General features: G+C 38.1%; 1 protein-coding gene across 3 annotated transcripts in view; it reads left to right on the top strand.

Annotated features, from left to right (window-relative positions):
- Positions 1 to 34: 34 nt before the first annotated feature.
- Positions 35 to 22,032, top strand: part of cicb (capicua transcriptional repressor b) — a 47,941-nt gene continuing 25,943 nt past the window's right edge. The window contains exons 1-2 of one of the 3 annotated variants that reach the window (XM_048151939.1): positions 35 to 855; positions 7,818 to 11,675. In XM_048151939.1, coding sequence (XP_048007896.1) covers positions 7,913 to 11,675 — 3,763 coding nt within the window. In that variant the 5' untranslated portion in view covers positions 35 to 855; positions 7,818 to 7,912. Of the gene's footprint in view, positions 856 to 1,005; positions 1,402 to 7,817; positions 11,676 to 22,032 lie in introns of those variants that run through there. The other 2 variants (XM_048151941.1, XM_048151940.1) reach the window with 2 other exon arrangements.

The following is a 22,032-nucleotide window of genomic DNA, read 5'->3' as shown; positions in this document are numbered from 1 at the left end:
CAGCGGAATACGGCGCGAGGATTGGCTCTCGCGCACGAGGTGAGGGGCTGTTGCTGAGAGAAAAGAGAGGCAGAGTAGAAAAAAAAGCGTCAACAGTGTCCATCACAATCATAGTAGTGTGAAAGTGAAACGGCTAGCCAGAGACCCGCGCAAGCGGAACGTTATTGTGATTAACCGAATCAGTTTAGTGGTTTTCCCTTTCTATGTCATCCTCAGAACTTGCTAGACGACTCAATGTGTTTAGTTTAGCTTTTAAACAGTTTAAAATACGAGTTTAATAACTCTTAGTGATTTTAGGGTGATGTGTTGCGCTGTCGTTTGTGGTAAACACGGACCTTTATTTAGGGAGCGAAGACTCGTATCGCGTTATTGGCCAGCGCTTCTCGCGCACCTCCCTTGTGCCCGCCCACACCCTGTTCCTATGGTTCCCAGCGCTCTCATTGGATACTGTAACTTTTGGAGCGAGCGCCGGCTCGCTATCTAGCCTCATTTCGATTGGCTCACAGCTCCTGTCAATCAAACGGAACAAGCCAGCGAGAAACGCCTCAGAGTTTGTGCTGTCACATCCATAGGTTACTGTATCTGTCAGTGCGCTCTGATTGGCCAGGCGGGCCAGCTGTTAGTGGTTCATTCACCATTTTGTGACTGTAGTGGAAAAGGGATTCATATAGTTTTTAATCCCTGTCTGAGTTGCTGTTGGGAGGGGGGCAAAGATGTTTTACGGAGGACCGATATAAAGTAAAATTCCCGACAGACACAAGACATGGATGGACGTTGCACGCCACTTCAGACGAAAGGACAGAGCCAATCTGCTGTAAATTCATCGGTTACCTCTTAAGTATTTCTGCTGTTTTGGTAAGTAGTTATTACTCAAAGCAACCTACCGCTAAAATTAGTGGCAACCCGTATTTTACGCATGACTGCTGTGTGCAAAAGACAAATGGAGAACAAACCAGCTCACTAAAATATCAAGGAAGGACTAGAGCAAGAAGACGGGAGGGGGTGGGGATGCAGAGTTAAACTTCGTCAAATGTTTTAAAGACAGCGTTCAAACCAAGCTTTTGACTGATTTAGTAAGTTATTCATTTCCGAATTGTTTTGACTGAATGACATATGAGTTTGAGCAACTTGCCCAGAGCTCTCGTGCACTGCGTTACGCACTGGCAGGATTACGCTCGAGGAAGGACTGCACTACCTACAGTACTAGCGAGTAATAACGTCACGGCGCCGATGTAAAAACAAACAAATTAACAGTTCACTCCGTCACCGACACTGTTACTCGGACTTACTACGCGCTGTCATCGCCTCACTACCAGGACGGCTCGTAAAGGTGGATAATTTGCAACTTTTGCTGCATGTACGTCCTTATATTGACATGAACAACCTTTGCGTGGTGTGAATGTAAGTACGAGTGTGTTTGAAGACATTTTAAATCTTTCTTTTACTCTCTTACAAGGCCCTGTTTGTCTAATTTAGCTGTTGCGGAGTCCTTGGCATAGTACTACTCCCGTGCCGTGACATTGCGAAGCGCTGCGAGTACTAGTACTACCACCGGCGGCTTTCGTGCGCACTCTGACGGTACGCTTTTTTTTTATTGTTGTGCAATATTTCAGAGGCTTGCCTCACAGTCTGTACATTTCGGAATACATCCTTTGAGAATTATAAAACAGCCTTTAATCCGAACAACAGTTTTTTAATCAATTAGTATTGTATTAAATATTTTAAAAGTGCCATTCAGCCCTCACGGGCCTCCTTGAATAGAGTCGTGTTGACACAAGTGGGTTCATGTTACACTGCTTCTCTGAGATTTTGTCATCTTAAGGGATGCACGCAAATATAATGCACTCTGCTGTTAAAGAGTGTGTCCATAATGATGGCTGCATTAACACCATCCGTCAATTCATTTTTCATCAGGTCATGTGTGCCACTTTGTACGCTTTTAGTAATAGTAGGTGTGTGCCACTGAGACATTCCCCACTTTGGGTCATGGTGGATAAATGAGTGATATGCCTCCATGTCTGACTGATGGTGGTGGAGTGTTTATGGGATGTTGTTTTGGGCAGCCTTGCTTCTACGTCACTCACTACATGTACTGCTTCAGCATCCACACAGTGCGCACTTGGTACATGTTTAATGGCAATGTTGAGCTACTGATTTGAAAGTGTTTGAACTCTTTTGCAGGGTATTTTTTGTAATGCTCGACTGCTGATTTTTCAAAGAGCGTGGCGTGTGTCCCTGAAGCCCCTGTGTGTGTCGTCTCTTGAGTTTCTCCATGTTTTTACTGTTTCATGTGTGTGACTGTAACACCCCCTTGGTGACCCACTTTAAAGTCCAAATAAAGCAGGTAATACAGTTGGAAATGGTCATGTTTTTTGGGAGGAAGGAAATCATAGCACCCATGCATGCCCCTGAGCTGCACGGCACTGCACTGCTGCAGCCCTGCATCCTCCTGAATGCCCCAGAATGCACATTTGCAGAACAATCTGTGAATGAGCACAAAATGAGTGTTGATACGCAATGTGTTTTGTGGAGTGGGCAGATCGTCGACTTGAAAATTGCACATGTTGTGGTGTATGGCACTGTCGTGGGTGGTTTTAGTTGTTTTTATTTGCTAATCCACATTTTTTATGTTTATTTTGCTTCGTAACACTGCGGTGGAGCGATGCACTGTAAGACTTATTCTTCAATTAAATCCGAGTAGTGTGACAGGCTGGCATACGGGCATCACCACTGCGTGCGAGTCTGTGTCCCCCTTTTCTGTTTCCCTGTCGCACATCAGTTCGAATATATAGATAGGTGCTTTATTGACCCCTGAGGGCAAACGGTGTATAGATGATGCACGGTTGTATTTTAAGTCTTTTTGACACAAACAGTTGCTCTATTGACGACTGGTGCACCGTGAGGAGTGTGTATGTGTGATCTTGCATGTTTGTGCTTGGCATTAGTGTGTGACGCACAGTATTCTAAGCTTAGATTTAAAAAAAAAATAGAATAATTGTGTAAAATCATTGTTAATCATGGCGTCTTAGAGCTCAATGTTACATTTTTAATATCATGTTTTAATCTGGGTGAACTTAAACATGTTCTGGCTCTTTTGATTCACCTTAATAAATGTATAGCCTCTTTGAATAATGACTATAATTGAGAAGAAAAAACAAATGGCTTCGTAGAGCCTTATAACGGAGAAATATCCATTGTTAATTCTGAAATAAATCATTTGACCTTTTAGGATCAAGGTAGTAGTTCTGTCTCAGCTGAAAGTATCTTGTCCATTTATCAATTTAAGTCAAGTGTGTATGCGTTTCTGTTGTTTTGAAGTGGATTATGGTGGTAATGATGAATACATTTGTTGTTGGCGTGAGGATGAAGATGCCAGGTTTACAACAATGTTCACATAGACCCGTATAACTCAGCAACGTTTCAGCTGAAAACACTCCGCTCAAAGCGTGTGCTTGGATTGGACTTCTGTCATATGGCTGACGTCAGAGTTTTTCTTGCTTTAGTTAGACCTTTAATACAGGTATCATGCTAATATTTAAAATGCTGAGACTTCGTTTGACCAGCTGTACTAGTCACATACATAAGAGTCAGAGCTGTCAGTCACAGGAAGTGGACCTAGGATTAGCCTAGTGTGTGTGCGTGTCGTTTTGCATGGCTATTGTTGCACATATTAAATATCTGAATGTTTTTGTCTATATATCTCATTTGTAATATAGCCTAATTCTTTTCAAAATATATGTTAACCTGTCTACTTGTAATTAAACATATAGATGGATATCACAGATTGCTGTGGTCTCATGTTAGAGTTTTTTGTTTATGACTCCTGTATTATTTAGAGTAGGTCCTATATAATTAAAATCCTTTTTGGATTACTACTTCCAGTTACTACTTCATTAGTCTGTATTTCTCCCCATTTACCTTGAAATGAGTAGATCTGAATATAACAATTTTTTATCTAGAAGTTTTGGCATATCTATATATTTTGAAAGGAACTTTTATTATTGCTCCAGTTTTTTGACAGTTGAATGCTTTTAAAGCAAGTAAATAGATACGCAACTACATTTCACTATTGGAGAAGTGCTGCAGCCGTGGTACTGTAGTTCTAGTTTCACTCTCAACTTGGCAAGTTGTCCAGCATGTACATTTTATCTAGTTAATACATATTTTGAAAGCAGCAGATTTTAAAAAGAAAATTTCTTCTATGTAAAATGCCAACAAAGGAAAATATTGGCCTGAGATGACAGTGATTAAATTATCAAAAGTAATTTCCTGCTAATTATCAGTGGTTCAAATTCAAAAGATGTAAATCTTTGGCTAAATAGTGATTTTGTGGATTGCTCAAGGCTGCATGTTTCCAAGATTGTGGGTTGTGCAGTTTGACATCATCCATGGGGTTTTCAGTTTCCAGAGCAGGAATTTCTAGAAGCTGCAGGGATCTCTGAATTTATGCAATCATGGCAACACTCTTTAACAACACGCTTAAGCTTCACGGCTGAGAAGAATATATATGATCATGATATATTTCAGTTTGCTGTGATAAATTTCTGATCATGTGCTTGGTGTAATTTGCAGAATTCTGTCAGCCATAAACAAGTTGAAAAACTGTTTGCAATACTAAATTATATGTAAAACTTAAGAGGTCACGTTGGCTCTACATCAGTTGGACAACAACTTCTCTTATATATTAATAGACCAAGGTCAAGTGAGACACAGCATGTTCAGAGTTTATTGTGTAAAAGATTATCATATACTTACACTATTCAATAGCTTTATTGCTTAGGATATTCCAGTTATGCTTTCACTTTTTCACTCAACAATATTAACATGAATGTTGTGCATCCCCTCAATGTTTGTTTTAATATATCTTTTAATTAAAATGATATGCATAGTTGGGAGAAGTAATTTTGTCGTACACAAGGAACTGTTTCACAGATTTACACCATGACTTTGATATTATATAATTTATTGTGAATATTGTTTTTGAAATGTATAATAAAGCAGTCTTCTGAGGTAAAATTGGGATGTTGCCAGTAAGCACAGCAAACATTTGTGGTAACTTCCTTTTTGAAGATTGATCATGTAGTATACGAGTCATATGTTTATTACCACATAGGCTTAATTACTTTATTTTAAATTGACAGTTTCTTACAGTGTTTCATTTGAGCTGTCTTAGTTTATGGATCAGGTCCAGCTCTTAGGTATTTTTGCCATTATTTGCTTACCATTATTTCTTTTTGACTTCCCTGTCAAAAAATACACTGATTACTCATGGACACTCACACATTCCTTATTGTTTTAACATTGCCAAGACTTTCTGACTCCTCATCAGTGGGAATACAAGGGGAAACCATGATATAAAATTACACTGCGGAGAGGGAAAAAAGCTGATAATAGTGGAATTTACTCTGAATTTTGGCTTAATTGTTTGACAGTTGATACCATGCTGACTCATACATTGTGTTCTGATATGTGCATTTAAGTAATTAAAAAATAGTAAAGATTTTTTTTTTATATATATAAAAAAAATGAAAAAACATTTTCCCAATATAATATGCTGTCTGAACTATAACCATTTCAACTTTCTCACAATTTCACCATCTGAATTTTCAAAGATATGTTGCTTATAATCAGTGTGAGCCTGAATTTTGAGTTAAGCCTAATAACATTGTTTTCTGTATAATATTCCATGTAGTGATGAGGAAGGAAATCTCTCTCCATTGCAAATAAACAGTTTAAGGTCACTAGGAACAGTGGGTGGGGTGTCTCTTGGAATGACTCAAAGAATTCCCCAATTTTCCTTTTAAAGCCATCTCTCACAGGAAAATCCTGTGTGTGTTTTGTTTGTGTGGGAGTGTCTCTTTGCACATTTTTTGTGAGTGGGTGGGAGTGTGGAATAGTAGAGAGAGTGAGAAACTGAGTGGAGTGTGATTTCACACACGTGTTTGTGTGTACGAATGCATAAGGACAGGTTGGTAAAGGAAGACCATAAAATGCATTTTATGTGTAGAGGAGCGAATGCTTGTGTTTTTTTCTTGCTGAATTCTGAGCCTGATTTTCCCCAGGTTTGTGTATTGCAGCGTGACAGCAGATGCTAAATATGTCTGTTTTGTGTGTGTAGTATGTCATGTGGGTATGGGAGAAGAAGCACACGCACACACTGGGACGCCCACAGTCTGTAGTACGCAGAAGGGTGCTATGGATCCCCCTCACAGCATGTGCACATCGATTGTTGATTTTGGCATATCTTCACATTATAGGACATACTACAATATTCACATCCCATATGAAACACTCTTGACAAATTATTTATAATTATCGTTATTTAGACTGTGAAAGCATACAGGTCTGCTGATACTGTCATATTGATCATTTTTTAATTTGAAGACACTCAAAATATATGACATATATGCAGAATTTGTTTTTGCAAGCCAACATGAATAAGAGTAACCTCTGTCCCAATGCAGCAAAATCCAGGGCTTAAACTGCCATCATATGCCATCAAATCTGGTTATCTTGATTTTGGAAGTTGGGATAAAATTCAGTCATTTTAATGGTGGATTTATTTTCATTTATTTTCAAGATTTTTGAGATGGTCACATGTTATTTTAAATGTGACTGTGTGTAATAAAAAAAAAAAAATATTAAAAATCATTTTACATATTTTGATGAATTTTTAATGCTACTATATTTAATAAATGGGTGGAACAAATATGGACACATAATTTAATTATTTTTTCATATTGTGTAGAATGTGTTTTGTATGAAACTTTTATTTTCAAATGAAAAACATTATAGTTTTTACTTTATTTATTGACTATTTATTTAAAAAGTCAACAGTGTTTTGTTTTTGACAAGAATTTTAGGTTTTTTAGTGTGTCAGCTAATACATGCTACTCGGAAAATCCACAGTGTACCAAAATCAAAAACAGATATTTGTCCCTGACAGTGGTGGCAGTGGATGAATATTCTTTAAATGTCCAAATTATACATTTGTTATTATTTAATATGCATTTGATAAAATTCTATATATGAAAAACTGAAACATATTTTTGTCTTCAATGGAAAGCTATAACCTCGAATTTAAAAAGAAAAAAAAAAAAAGCTATAACACTGACCATCATCTAAAAATTTAGCATAAAATAAAACAACATTATAAATACTTTTTAAGTGTTTCCCAATATGACTCGGAAATTTACAGCACTGTTTCAGAATAGAAAAGTAAAATAAGCAAGATATCTAGAAAGACTTAATATCTTTTCTGCACACTATAGAGGTCACGTGTCTATCACAATGCATCAAGTCTAAAATTGCCATAAAATGTTTGTCATTCATAATGGCACTAATTGAAATGTGACTTTCACCCAATGTGACTTTCTGTGTGTCCTTCAATCATTATGTTTAAATTGATTAATAAAATCAAAATCAAAGTACATGAATACACTTTGATCATCCAGCCTCATTTTTTAGAAAAGTTCTTAGTGTACTGGAGAGTGTGCATTGTGCATATTCTTTTTTAAATTCTTTGTTGCATGTGAAGCTTGCTTTTGTTATTATTTAGCACACCCACAGTCTGCTGTTTTGCTGTAGCTTTATACTCTGTATTCTATTTAAATAATTCTAATCTTATCTAAAAAATCTGCCTAAATGTAGACATTAGATGACTTGATGTCTTTTACCTTTTTGTGTAAATAGCACTACTTTTACTTATTTGGTCACATTCATACACTTGAAGCAGTATCTTCCCAATCACTCTGAACTGACAAAAAATAAATGTTTCTTTATCTCTCTCTCCCTGACTCCTTTCCTTCTTGTTACAGGTTGTTGTGAGAAGAAACCTCAAAAGAGCCAATTAAACGGGAGAAGAGAAATAAGACCAAAGGGGGGGAAAGAAATAGTTGCCAAACTAAAAAAGATGAGGCCACCAAAGAAACAGAGAGGACGCTCTCCTTTATCGACAAGAGCAAAAGGAGCAAGAAAACGAGGGGGCAAGCCTGAAGGACATTCACAAACAACACCACCTGCACCTTCACATCAGAAATACACTCCATCCAAAGAAGATAGCTCTCAGGACAAGCATATCAACAGTAGCAACATATCAAACAGTGAGGGGTTAAATAAGCAAATAAGAGAAAGGACAATGGAAACATCCAAATCTGAAGAAAATGCAGTAATTCTGAATAAAGCAAAAAGCCCCAGGAACATTAACGCTAACAATTTAACAGATAATACAGACTCAATCAAGATAGCCAGCAACGCACATGAAAATTTACACAGTAATAGCACAGACATCTGTAACACAAACACACAAGACTTTACTAGCACAAACAGTAAAGGTAGCAACCAACATGCAAACAGCGCTCCTAGCAATACACAAAACACAAATAATACAGCCAACAGTTTAAATAAAAGCAACTCTTTCAGTGCCAACCACACTTCCACCACACCCTCCAGTCGAAAAACAGCCACTTTCAAAGCCAGGGTGCCCAAGAAGAAATACATGTATGAACATCAAGCTTCCAGTACATCTCCCATCAGTTCGATCCCTGTAGCCCAACTCGCTCTTCATAGCAATCACAGCAATCATCTATGTTCTCCACACAACTCAATTTCTCAGAGCACTACTCCCGTGGTCAGAGATGATTTGGTTAAAGCAGATTCTGATCTGGACAATAGTGAGAATAGTAGGAGAGAAATAGGTAAAATAGCAAGCACAGAAGCTCCAAAAGGAGATAGAACTAAGGGTGATATGTTGAAAAGTGAGATGCCTTCTGAAAGAGAAAAGGTGATCCAAGGAGTGGAAATAGATGGATATGGGGAGCAAGCCCCAAATTCTGTGCGCTCATCATCCACAGACACAGCCAGTGAACATTCAGTGGATCTGGAAGTACCTGAGCCCTCTTGTGTGCAGCTAAATACAGGTAACCACGTAAGAAGATTCAACCTGTCCAACAATTCAACCCTGTCTGTCCTCCTGTCCCCCAATCACACACAAACTGAGCAGAGAGGGTCTGCAACAATAGCAGAAGCACTAGCTAAAGGACTGAAAAACCAAAGGGTGCTAGCACGTAGACGACCAAGAAGAACTTTAAAGGAAGACAAGAAGCTGATCAAGGAATGTGTATTTATTTGTGGTGTGGTGCGTGGGTCCAGTAGAGAGCAGCTGAATGTAGAGTTGCAGATTAATGGGGAGGGGACACTGCTCTCATATCCATTTCATACTTTAGTAAGTCGTCCACACCAACCCATTGACCTCATTTTAGACGCCCCACCCCCAGGAAATGAACTTGTGGAGGTTGGGACGCGTGTTTGTGTGCCTTATGGAGGAGATAATGATAGGGAGTGCTACAGAGAAGGTGTGGTTGCTCAGGTAGACTCTCATTCAGCTTGCCCCTACATGGTGCTTTTGCAGGAGGAGTTGGACCAGAAGAAGGAGAGGTGTAGCAATGAGGAGACGCAACAGACATCAAGTACACAGACTGTATGCGTTGCCCGCCAGAACTTGCGTCTCCTTGTTCCGCCATGGGATGGGGTTATGAGAGAGAAAGAACGAGAGGAGAGAGAGCACAGAGAGGAGATAGAAGTGGAGAGGGAACTATGTCAGTTAAGTGAGGGAATGGATTTGGTAACTGCAAGTACTCCCAGGGACAACTGCAGATTTCCATCCCCACACACAGGGGTTCATCACTATGGAAGCACACATCTTTCATCTTCCACTTCACCAGCAGTTGTGATGGTAGCAAACAATATGTTTACTTTAGCAGCTAGGACGGAGGATGAGGGAACTGGGAATAGGGCAAGAGTTAGAGAAAGAGAACATGAGAGAAAGCAATTGCAGACTCCAGAGGTGGACATGGAGGTTTTGCGGCTTAACATGGCACCACTCAGAGATGGTGGAGGACACTTAGTCTCAGGGGGACCAAAAACATGTGCACCTAATCAGCACAGACAAATTTTCTCCAAACCTCCTGGGTATCCAAGTCCCATTACAGTGGTGCGAGGCATCTCTGGGACATCTTTAGGAAGTCCACAGCCAACCCCTTCACCTGCAATTTTAGGGTCTGATGGAGGGATCTCTCACCCTATGCCACCCTCTGTGCCTCCTTCCCCCAGCTCTAGGGGTTCTCTGACACCTCTAGAAAAGACTCCTACACCTTCACAGACCTCCACCCCAATACCAGGGAGTTCTGCCTCTTCTTCTGCTTCTTCCTCAAGATCAAGGACACCTTTGTCAGCTGCCCAACAGAAATACAAGAAAGGCGATGTTGTTTGTACACCTAATGGAATCCGTAAGAAGTTCAATGGAAAGCAGTGGCGGCGTCTGTGCTCACGAGAAGGCTGCATGAAAGAGTCCCAACGTCGTGGCTACTGTTCTCGTCACCTCTCCATGCGTACCAAAGAAATGGAGGGAGCAGTGGGAGAGAGAGGGAGTGGAGGAGGTGGAGAGAGTAGCTCAGGGACCGTGACCCCTTCAGATCTGCGGGGTCGTGCTAGCAGTGAATTTGATTGGGATGAGACTTCTCGTGACAGTAGTGAGACAAGCAGCCGAGGTACTGACTCTCGCCCACGTCTTGGCTTGCCATCACTGATTTCTCAAGATTACTCTCGTTTTGACTTTGATGAATGTGAGGCTGCAACTATGCTGGTATCTCTGGGCTCAAGGTCTGTAACACCCTCATACTCACCAATTTCAAATCAGTCCCCATTCTCACCTACACCTTCCCCATCAGCATCACCACTTTTTGGCTTTCACCCTGCAAATTTCAGTCCTATTACTGCCTCTCCAGTCTTGCCTCCTCGCCGCCACAAACACCCAAGTGGTACCAACAGTGGTGTCCCAAAACATGGAACAGGAGGCACAGAGAGGGAGAAAGACAGACACTTGTCTGGTATTGTGCCATCCTTCCACACCAGTCTAACCTTCACTGTACCTATGAGCCCAGGCAAACGCAGGACGGATGCCCCACCTCCCCCAACTCCATTGTCACAGGAATATGCCAAACCTGATCAGGAACAAAGCTGTCGTGACTCTTCCCTTGTAACAAATCTCTGCATTATCTCTCCTCAGACCACTACTGTCACACACCCCCAAAGACTGCCTTCAACCACTGCCTCTTCCCCACCAGCTTCTCCCCTAAGCTTAGAATCAGGTTCACAATCTACAGTGTCCCAGCAGCCTTTGAGAGACTCTCCAGTAATAGTGAGAAATCCTGAGGTTCCTTTAATAAAGTTTACAGAACTCCCACTGGCTAGAGTTGCAGCGGTGGACAGGACCAATTCCACAGAAAATAGCCAAACTGGTGTACATCCAGAGACAGGACTACAGGTTCCTGTTCCAATTAACGCTGCTTCCACTAATGGATCTGTCTTACTGCAGAATCCCACCTCAACTCTTGTTCTAGTGTCTACTACCTCTTCCATTCCAAACCCAACCCCTGCAGGTCTACCTACGCAATCCAGCGCCACTTTAGCCTGCATATCAGTGCCTAGCCCTGTCCCAGGGCCTGGTCTCATTGGTGCGGGTGATGGAGGGGGACAAGATAAGAGTGCCCCAGTGACGCTGCAGCAGCCTGTCCCTTGTCATCCTGCTCCTACTGCCCTGCTGCCGCTCATACTTCCCACAGAGACCTTGCATCCTGTGCCATGCAAAGACATCATAATGGGCCGACCTGGAACTGGTAAGAGAATTCAATATTTACGTTTAATGGTAACACCAAAGTTTAAGTTGTTATTCCCTGGGCAGATGTTGTTTTGCTTCAGTTACATAATAACACATGCGAAAATGCCATGTCAAACTGATTCAATGAAAATTTAAAATAGAAAGTATTTAGAGAATAAAGATACACCATTATTTAACAACTTTTGTCTATCCACACAAAACAGATTTAGATCATTAAATTAATGTAGTGGCAAAGATTTAACATTGCTCTTCTTGAAGTTATGTAACTTTTCAGTAGCAAAACTATTTTACTTATTGTTTTTTATTGAAGTAATTTTTTTGTCACACACAGTATTACATTGATCTTATAAAACAGTTAGTTCCTGTCCTTGATTCTGATTGGTCAGTGGCTGTGTTTTATTCACAATAAAACATGGCTATGACCGCTTCACCCAACAGTTGTGTATCACTACACAACACCCTTAGCAACCACTCTAAGCAACGTAAACTGTATGTTCTCAATTGATACTGTTCATTGAATCTTACTGTATTATGTAGAAGAGTATTGTGAGAAAGAGATCGAGTGAGTGAGTTAATTACCTGCATTCAGATTTAGCATTTTCCTTCAGGTCAGTCCTATGTTCATAATAAAAAATCTGTTTAAATGTCCAATGTATTATCTTGTCCTTTTAACAGTTAAGGGGTTTTCCCATGACTGACAGCACTAGTCAAAGCATGTCAGTTGCGTCTTGTTCCGTGTTCACAACAATTCAGTCTTTTCAATGTAAAAGTCTTCACTACTGACTGACACACTCTTAAAGACAGTCTTTGCAGTCATCTAATGGCGTAATAATGTAACTTCTGTTGCTGTTCACGGTCAGAGACTATTTTTCTGGCGGAAGGAAGGCTTTTATTGAAAGTTTACTTCATGAAAGTTGCATTAATACATATTTTTGGCTTTAATATTTGTATTGTGTGGTAACCGTTTTATAAAAGCAATAAGGTACTCAAAGCTAGTGCTGTATCGTGAAAAAGTCATGGCTGAACAGGTTGCAGGCACTCCGCTTCGCGTCATGCCTAACAACGCCCTTCAGCCGTGACTTATTCACGATACAGCACAGCCTCTCGTACCTTATTGCTTACTTATACCACAGCATTGGTGAATGCTTGGTTCTGATTGGTTAAAAGGTCTGATTGGTTTGGAGTTTGAGTTGTTGATTAATCTTCAATAACTGCAGTATTTTTTTCAGTAACTTACAGAGAGTTCACTCAAAAATGTAAATTCTGTCATTATTTGCTAACCCTTATGTTGTTCCAAACCTGTATTACTTTCCTTCTTCTGTAGAAAAAAAAAAAAAAAAATGTCCATAAAATTGTCCATAAAATGGAGGTCAGTGATAACCAAAATTGTTTGGTTACCAACATTCTTCAAAATATCTTGTGTTCTGCAGAAGAAAGAAAGTCATACAGATTTAGAATGATAAAAGGGTGAGTAAAAGATGACAGAATTTTTGGGTTATTGAAAATACTGCAGTTATTGAAGATTAATCAACATCTCAAAATCAAAACCAATCAGACCTTATAAACAATCCACATTCAACAAGCATTCACCAATGCTGTGGGATAAGATCAATATAATACTGTGTGTGACAAAAAATATTATTATATTGTAAAACATTCATTCTTATCCAGCTCAGTATAAAACATGGCACTCTCTATACTTTTGGATTCTGAGTAGTTACTCATCACATTCTGCAAAATGTATGATGACCATTACATTTTATAACTGATTATTGTCCTATAGGTGACTGGTAGTCCACAAACTATTGCTTTTATATAAAAAATAATTTCAGCACTCAGTTTTTTTTTTTTCCTGAAAATGACTGGCTATACTAATGGTAAATTATTCCTTACATAATATATTTCTAAATTTAATTTGTGTTGTAATATTAATGTTTCTTTAGTTCCTGGTTAAAGCTTTTCAGATTTTGTTAGCAGAGATGGTTTGGAAATTAGTTGAGAGAAACCTGTAATGACAAAACATTTTTTGAATAATAAGGATATTTTTTAAAAGAGGATATTAGTGCTTATTGGCATTAACTGGTTTTCTCATTTTACTGAATTACAAATGTAATATAAAAAATATTTTTCTTTTTGATATTTTTATTTGAAAGCACTGAAAATTACATTTAAAACGTATTTTGTTTTATTAACATTTTTATTTAAAAGAAATATGCTTCAAATATGTTTGCATAAAGAGCATCCTGCTTCAGTTTTTAAAAAATGTTCACATTATTTTGTAGTTTTTTCATTTTCTTGTATTGTTCACCAACCACATTTTAACATGAGGCTTAGTTTCTGCTGATGAAAAGCAGTTCATCTGCAATCACCATTCCTCACATGGTATCTTTTTAATTGTTCGATTTTTGCACCACATATATTGCTTTGAAATCTGGCTGAAAGACTCTATCTTGGTCTCATTTTGCCATGAAATCTTTTCACACATAGCTGCTGGTCTGGGTATTTTATTTATTTTTATTTTTTTGCTTTTATCTTTTTTTTTTTTTTTTTTTTTTTTTTTTTTACAAACTTTTACATTCAGGCCTATGCTATGCTGAAATCCTGATATGGTTGACTCTTTCTCTGCTACAGGATTAGTGTAATTAGTTCAAAAGTAATTTAATGTAACTTTAATGTAATTTTCTGAAATTTTAACCAACAGTCTCCATTTGTAAATTCAGACACATACTCTTTCCCTAAATTATGCATTTGTTTTACTTTAGCACCTTTGAAATGCTCTTTAGTCTTTATTTTCACAACTGTATTTCAGATTCTCAAATTGCATAGAAAAAACTATAGATGGAACACAAGGACAAAACACTTATTCAAACATTATTTTTTTCATTTTTAATTAATGTATTCTAAAATTAATGGCACATCAAAAGTATGATTTCTCAGTTACTCAGTTTCAGTGCTTGTAAATAGAAAAAAAATATTACAGAGAACTATATTTCTTTTAAATAAATACTCGTTTTGGTTTGAAAATATTTCAGGATTCTGTATTTCTAGATTAATATATATTGTCTCTTAAAATTGAGCTCAGAACTACGGTGTCTGTTTCTTTCAGGAATGAATGCTTTGGCATGAAAAGCAGGTAATTGTATTCTGGGTCTTGGATTTTGCAGTGTGGTTATAATCATCAGCTGCTGTAATAGTGGTGTTCGATTAGATGTTGCACTAGTCGTTGCTCTTGCAGTGCTGTTTTTAGCACAGTATTCAAAAAATGGTCATTACATGTTACATGGAAAAAAGAGAAAGCGAAGTAAAATGACAGAAAACTGAATTGAAACAGACAAAGGCTGAACTGAAGTGTTTATGAATTAGTTACACGTGTTCAGTTGTGTATGTGCCATGTATGTGTGTGCTACAGAATGACAGTTACATACATAACAGTGTGTGTTAATTAGGTGAAAGTTGTTTTATGTGGCTTGTATGCTAGTGTGATAAAAAATTATGTCTGGTGTTTAAGCTGTGATCAAGAGTGTGTATGGTGTGATAGAAGGAAAGGGAGTGTGTGTTGTGAAATGACAAGAGGGCCTTTGTAAAGATTTAGGCCTGATCTTGTAGGCCTGCCTTGACACGCAGGCTCATGAGAAGGACTTTAACACAGAGAGACAACACACGCAGTCTGTATAACAAAATTGCAGACCGGCTGAAAAGAAAAATAATCCCTAAATTCATAGAATCTGCCCAAAAGTTTATTTGCCTTTATTTTTGTATTGCTGTATTAATGGTAGCTAACCCCTGAGGTTAACAAAGTATTATAAGCCTTAAATTATAAATATTGTTCTGAAAATTGTAATTATTAATATCTTATGCAAAATTAAACAGAATATACTAAATAGGTTTTTTTTCTTCAGCTGATCAGTATATAAATTACATTTTGCAATGCAGCCAATGTTTATGATAATTGGCAAACTTTCTAATTCATACATTTAAAAAAAAATCATTGTTATTATTCAAAGTATGTTTGACTTTTTAAGTTTGTTTTGTTTTTTTCATTTTAGATAATTTTTACTTTTGTTATCTGCTGTGTGTGTGGTCCTGGTAAACCCTATGTTATGGGGACAAAATGGCCCCACAAGTATAGTAATATCAGAAATTTTTTATCTAGTGGGGATATTTTTTGGTACCCATGAGGAAAACTGCTTATAAATCATACTAATTTATTTTTTTTTAAATATAAAAATGCATAAAGTTTTCTGTGTACAGTTTGTACAGTATAAAAATCATTATGTCTATGGAAAGTCAACATTAAACATGGAAACCTGTGTGTGTGTGTGTGTGTGTGTGTGTGTGTGTGTGTGTGTGTGTGTGTGTGTGTGTGTGTGTGTGTGTGTGCGTTTTTTTTTTTTTTTTTGACATATCAGGACACAAATTTGTATAATGACATGGGTATGACATAGGTATTTCAAGGAGAGGGTGAATTATGAGGACATTACCCCATGTCCCCATTTTTCAAAAGGCTTATAAATCAAACAGAATGAGATTTTGTGAGAAAGTAAAAATGTGCACAGTTTCCTGTGATGAGTAGGTTTAGGGGTAGGGTTGGTGTAGGGCGATAGAAAATACAGTTTGTACAGTTTAAAAACCATTACGCCTATGGAATGTCCTCACAATTCACAAAATCAAACCTGTGTGTGTGTGTGTGTGTGTGTGTGTGTGTGTGTGTGTGTGTGTGTGTGTGTTTGTGTTTGTACGTATTTAACCATATTTTGGGGACAACACAGATGTGAGCTAAATCTGACAAAACCTCCCAAACCTCTTTTTAGTACATTGTCATTTGCAAAAGTCTGTAAAAAAATAAAGTGAAAAATAATTGAAAAAATGCAGAAAGTTTTCTGTTAAGATTAGGGTTAGGTTATAGTATTTATAATCGTATTTATAACTAGCTGTATAAAAACAATATAAGTCTAGTTCCATATTTAGCTAAGTAAAATCTGTGTGTGTGTGTGTGTGTTCTTATTTCAGATGTGTTTACATAGCGAGTGAATGTGGATGTTTAGGATGTGGATGTTTGCGTTGTCCTAATCAGTTATATACAATTACTGTTATTTTCCCCAAAAGTGCAAAGCTGTTTTGCTGTTTTTAGCCGATTTACTTCACAACTGAAAAAAACTATTTTCAATTTGAAAAAATACTCTTATACAATTTACCAACCCATCACTGCATCATGAGTGAACAGATCATATTTTTGAGTTATTGTTGATAATGTACATTAGCTTAAAGGTTAAAAGTTAAACGTTTGAATATAATAAATATATCTTTATATCAATGTATTTGATTGACTGAACACAAGAATTGCAAGTTTGTTCTCAATTGTCATTTACCATGACAAAGACCCCAAACATTAACATTATCATTTAATCCACACTCTCTGCAAACACAGATGCCGTCACAAACAATTAACAATATACGTGCCTTTTTCCATCCCTATTTTTTCCCCTAAAATCTGTAAAACTGTACTATAACACTGAGAGCAGTTACTGTAAACATCAGATTTATGTTGCGAATTTTAAACTGATAAAGAGACAGTATAAATATATACAGCAAAACTTCAACTCTCATCACTTTAATTACATGTATTGTAGACTGTGTTTTTATTCTGGGCTATAGTATAATTTTGTCCGTATTTAATACAGCATTTCCGAGAGGTACCGTGTAGAACAGGATCTCTTCCATTTATGTGCAGAGTTTTGAGTCGCCATCTGTCGTATAGTCTAACTCTGCAATGTTTATCACTAATATGGTAGAACAGTGTCTCCCTTTTCAACATTGCTGTACTCACAATGTCAATTTAATTCTCTTTATTTTTTCCTTTTCACCCACTTATTTATGTCGGCCTTTTCTACTCTGTTTCCTCACCTATTTCTCGCTCTCTATCTTTCTCTCTCTCTCTGGTGCAGTGCAGAAGTCTCGCTGTTTTTTCTCTGATCATAGAGTTTTCCCGGGAATGCCAGCCATTCCTTTTTTGTAGGTTTCTCCTTGACAACACAAACATGTATATATTTATATAAATCATAGCATATATAGTCAGCAAGTTATACAATATTTTTTCATTACTATATTTTGTGCCATTTTTTCTCATATTCTAGATTTTAAGGTGCATGTTAGTATTCACTGAATGTTTGATTTCTATGTTATATCTCAAGGGAGATCATAGGATCTAAAAATGTATTCTCGTAAGACTCTTGCACATACATTCACATAAAAGCCCCCGTCTCTGGCTGTAATCTCTCCTTCACTCAGTTCTGTGTCTGCCAAAGCTGTGATCCCCATCGCTTTTTTCCATAGAACAGTGCTGCCCCCATGTGAGAAGAGTGTGCCATTACAAGCAGTCAAGAAACGTACCTGCATACAGTTTCATAGCTACCTTTTTTAAATCTGTGGTGCATTTCATGGAACTGCACCAGATTCTATCAGACGCTCCTAGCTGTGTTAAAAATGTTATGAGTATGTAAGTGAATCAACAGATACAAATACAGAAATCCAACATGGTGGATTTTTGGTTAGCCACCGTTTTCATTTCTTTCCCCCTCCATATGTCTTTTGGAAAAATAGCTGGAATGCTGGTACTGGCAGATGGCAGCAGTGATATAAATATCTTACAAAAGGGCAGTGTGTGTGTGTGTGTGTGTGTGTGTGTGGAGATGCCATGGTCAGTGGTCACCAAAGTGGCATGAGTAACAGTACCCATAAAGCTGTTGCCATGGAAACAGGGAGTGGGCTTTTTTAGATTGTTTTTTAATCACATAAAAACAATGATTGGATAGGAGGAAAAGAAAGGTTTTGTAGCACTGGGTTTACACTATTAACCCTCAATCAGCTTCACCCATCTCTGTTTGTGAGAACTGTCACTCACAGCGGAATAACTGCTTATTTTTTTATATTTTACTGGCATTTTCATGTATTTAGATATGTCCATATTATTAAATTAATAAGTAGTGAGTGATGTCATATTTTGTTGCGAGTCATTCTCGCTGGAATCGGCAAGGAAAGAGTTAACAACTTGTTTACTATAATCATAGTCTGAGCTGGAAGGTCTCGGCCTCACATTATTGGCTGTTGCCAGGAGCTCAGCGCAAGCTCAGTGGCTGAGAATGAGTAGCCCCTCCCATTGCTCTGACATTGTTATATAGAGGAGACATGTCTCTTGATAACCCATTCTTACTTCAGTTTGATGTGCATGGGTGTCAGTACATCAGTTCAGACTGTAAATATGTGTGCCCACATAATCTCTAAAAAATTTTCCATCATCAGTCCTTATTTCGTAGTCAGTTTGCAGATTTTTTTGTCTCTCCTTTTCTGTCATTCCATTACCATCTTCCCACATACAGCGAGCGAGGCCCTGTTTTCTCAACTTTCACAACTCCCTCCTCCCCTCCTCTCCATAGAATGACTCTTGTTCTATTTTTACTCGCCTGACTTGAACAGTTTCCCCTTCCCACCCATTTTCCCTCTCTTTTCTCAAACATTCCATGACCACTGATTTTTTTCATCTACTCTTTAGTGTCTTTCTGTTTCATGCTGGTGTATGACATGTGTAGGATAATCTTCAGGCATACATATAGAGTGGAATGTATTACTCAGATAATAGTATGTGATAATATTATTTGGCCACTGTGTTTATGTGGAAAATGTTACTACGCTTATGTCTACTATGTCTTCGTATTTTCTCTTTCTCACACACAAATCTTCCCCATTGTAGCGTGACTGTTTGTGAGAGGACTGGCTGACACTGGGCACAAGGCCAATACCCCTCTGCCCCATACAAACAAACCAGTCACTGAACTCCGCACACACACATAAACCTACACACAGGCCCGCTGACACTCATAGGCGCTGTTAGCATGCCTCTGTCATGCTGCTTGAGAGTTGTATACATTGATAATAGTGTTTTGGACAGTCACCTTTGTCTGTGACGTAATCACTATCAGCCGATTTACTGGTCAATGTCCTGATGGCAGTAACCGTGGTCACCGAGTTTATTCTCTGACCTATATTACTGCACTCTACCAAAACAAAGTTCGCTGTGCTTTAGTAAGTTATTAACGTTAAATATATAGTAAAAGATGGGGGGGAAAATACAACTGTATGTGAAGAACACATCTCTCTTTCTTAATTTGTCTTTGTTTATTGCTGGTTTGCTTAAAGGGTTAGTTCACCCAAAAATGAAAATTCTGTCATTAATTACAAAACCCGTAAGACCTTCGTTAATCTTCGGAACACAAATTAAGATATTTTTTGATGAAATCCGAGAGCTCTCTGTCTCCTCCATAGGCAGCAATTTAATTACCAATTTCAAGGCACAGAAAGGTAGTAAAAACATCGTAAAAATAGTCCATGTGACTACAGTGGTTCAACCTTAAAGGGTTAGTTCACCCAAAAATGAAAATTATGTCATTAATGACTCACCCTCATGTCGTTCCAAACCCGTAAGACCTCCGTTCATCTTTGGAACACAATTTAAGATATTTTAGATTTAGTCCGAGAGCTTTCTGTCCATCCATTGAAAATGTATGTACGGTATACTGTCCATGTCGATAAAGGTAATAAAAACATCATCAAAGTAGTCCATGTGACATCAGTGGGTTAGTTAGAAGTTTTTGAAGCATCTAAAATACATTTTGGTCCAAAAATAACAAAAACTACGACTTTATTCAGCATTGTCTTCTCTTCCGGGTCTTTTGTTCATCCGGGTTCACGACTCGGGTTCAGTGAACCGCAGCGCACTGCTGACGTAAGACGCTGCTGACGTGTTATCTGGTGCGCCAGAGTTTCGTTTACAGTCTGAGGGAGACGCACGCTGTATTCAAGCTATTTTTTAAAATGGTGCGTAAGTTTGCAAGTCGCGGATGTCCTAATCGCCAAAAACAACAACGTAAAAGTGCATTACCAACGCCGACAGATGAAAGGATTCAATGGAATCAATTCAATGGAATCAATTCAATGGAAAGGATTCCGAAAGAGAATACAATGCTGAATAAAGTCGCATTTTTTATTATTTTTGGACCAAAATCTATATAAGATGCTTCAAAAACCCACTGATGTCACATGGACTACTTTGATGATGTTTTTATTACCTTTATGGACATGGACAGTACACCGTACATACATTTTCAATGGAGGGACTGAAAGCTCTCGGACTAAATCTAAAATATCTTAAACTGTGTTCCGAAGATGAAAAGAGGTCTTACGGGTGTGGAACAACATGAGGGTGAGTCATTAATGACATAATTTTTGGGTGAACTAACCCTTTAATGTTATGAAGTGACAAGAATATGGTCGCAAAAAACCAAGCGTGCCACACAAGTCCTGAAAAGTGAAGCCAAAGCATCTTGATCGCCCCCAGGTGGCTGGAAGCAGTATAGGTCATAAATCCCGCCCTCTCCAAGAAATGTAATGGGACATGAGAAAAACTAAACAATCAAATTAAACATCAGGCTGTTTTTATCACGCTGGTGTTAGTTCAAGTGTTCGTTCTTTAAAACAGTTTGGTTTTAGTTCGTTATTTGATGGTATAAAACGGGGGTATGATGTCATGATTGACAGCTGAGATTGACAGTGAAGTGTCACTGAGGCACCAAAAGACTTTTTTCAGGATCTTCGCAAGGTGATTGGAGCTTTAACTTTAATTGCTACATTTCTATAACTGTTTATTTCACACTGACATAATGATTTGTTCTGAGTGTGGCTGAGTATCGCGGCTCCACTTCATGCTCACTACTGCGCAGACTCAAGACTCAAGATGTCAGCGCCATATTGGCACATTGGCGGCTTCAGTTACTACAATGAAAGAGAGTGAATTTGCATCATCCATTCATTTTTATAACCTATGGCTAAAACAAAACAAAAAAAAATGACTTTATTCAACATTTTCTTCTTTTTTCTGTCAATCTCCTACACTGTTCATGTAGTAAACACAGTGCAGTGCTTCCATGTTCTACCTCCGAACGCCGACTCATTATTTGCCGGCTCCTGCGTCAGCATCACATGCACACATCGTCGTCATTCGGACGTAGAACATGGAAGCGCTGCACTGTGCTTACTACGTGAACAGCTTAGGAGAATAACTGGAAAAAGAAGAAATTGTTGAATAAAGTCATTGTTTTTGTTTTTGCGCACAAAACGTATTCTCGTCGCTTCATAAAATTAAGGTTGAACCACTGTAGTCACTTGGACTATTTTAAAAATGACTTTAGTACCTTTCTGGACCTTAATAAAAGTGGTAATTAAACTGCTGTCTTTGGAGGGGTCAGAGAGCTCTCGGATTTCATCAAATATCTTAATCTGTGTTCCGAAGTTAAACGAACGTA

The sequence above is a fragment of the Megalobrama amblycephala genome, linkage group LG13 (assembly GCF_018812025.1).
Source record: "Megalobrama amblycephala isolate DHTTF-2021 linkage group LG13, ASM1881202v1, whole genome shotgun sequence".
Classification (NCBI taxonomy): Eukaryota; Metazoa; Chordata; class Actinopteri; order Cypriniformes; family Xenocyprididae; genus Megalobrama; species Megalobrama amblycephala.
The sequence above is the reverse complement of the archived record's forward strand: the minus strand, read 5'-3'. Positions and strand labels throughout refer to the sequence as shown.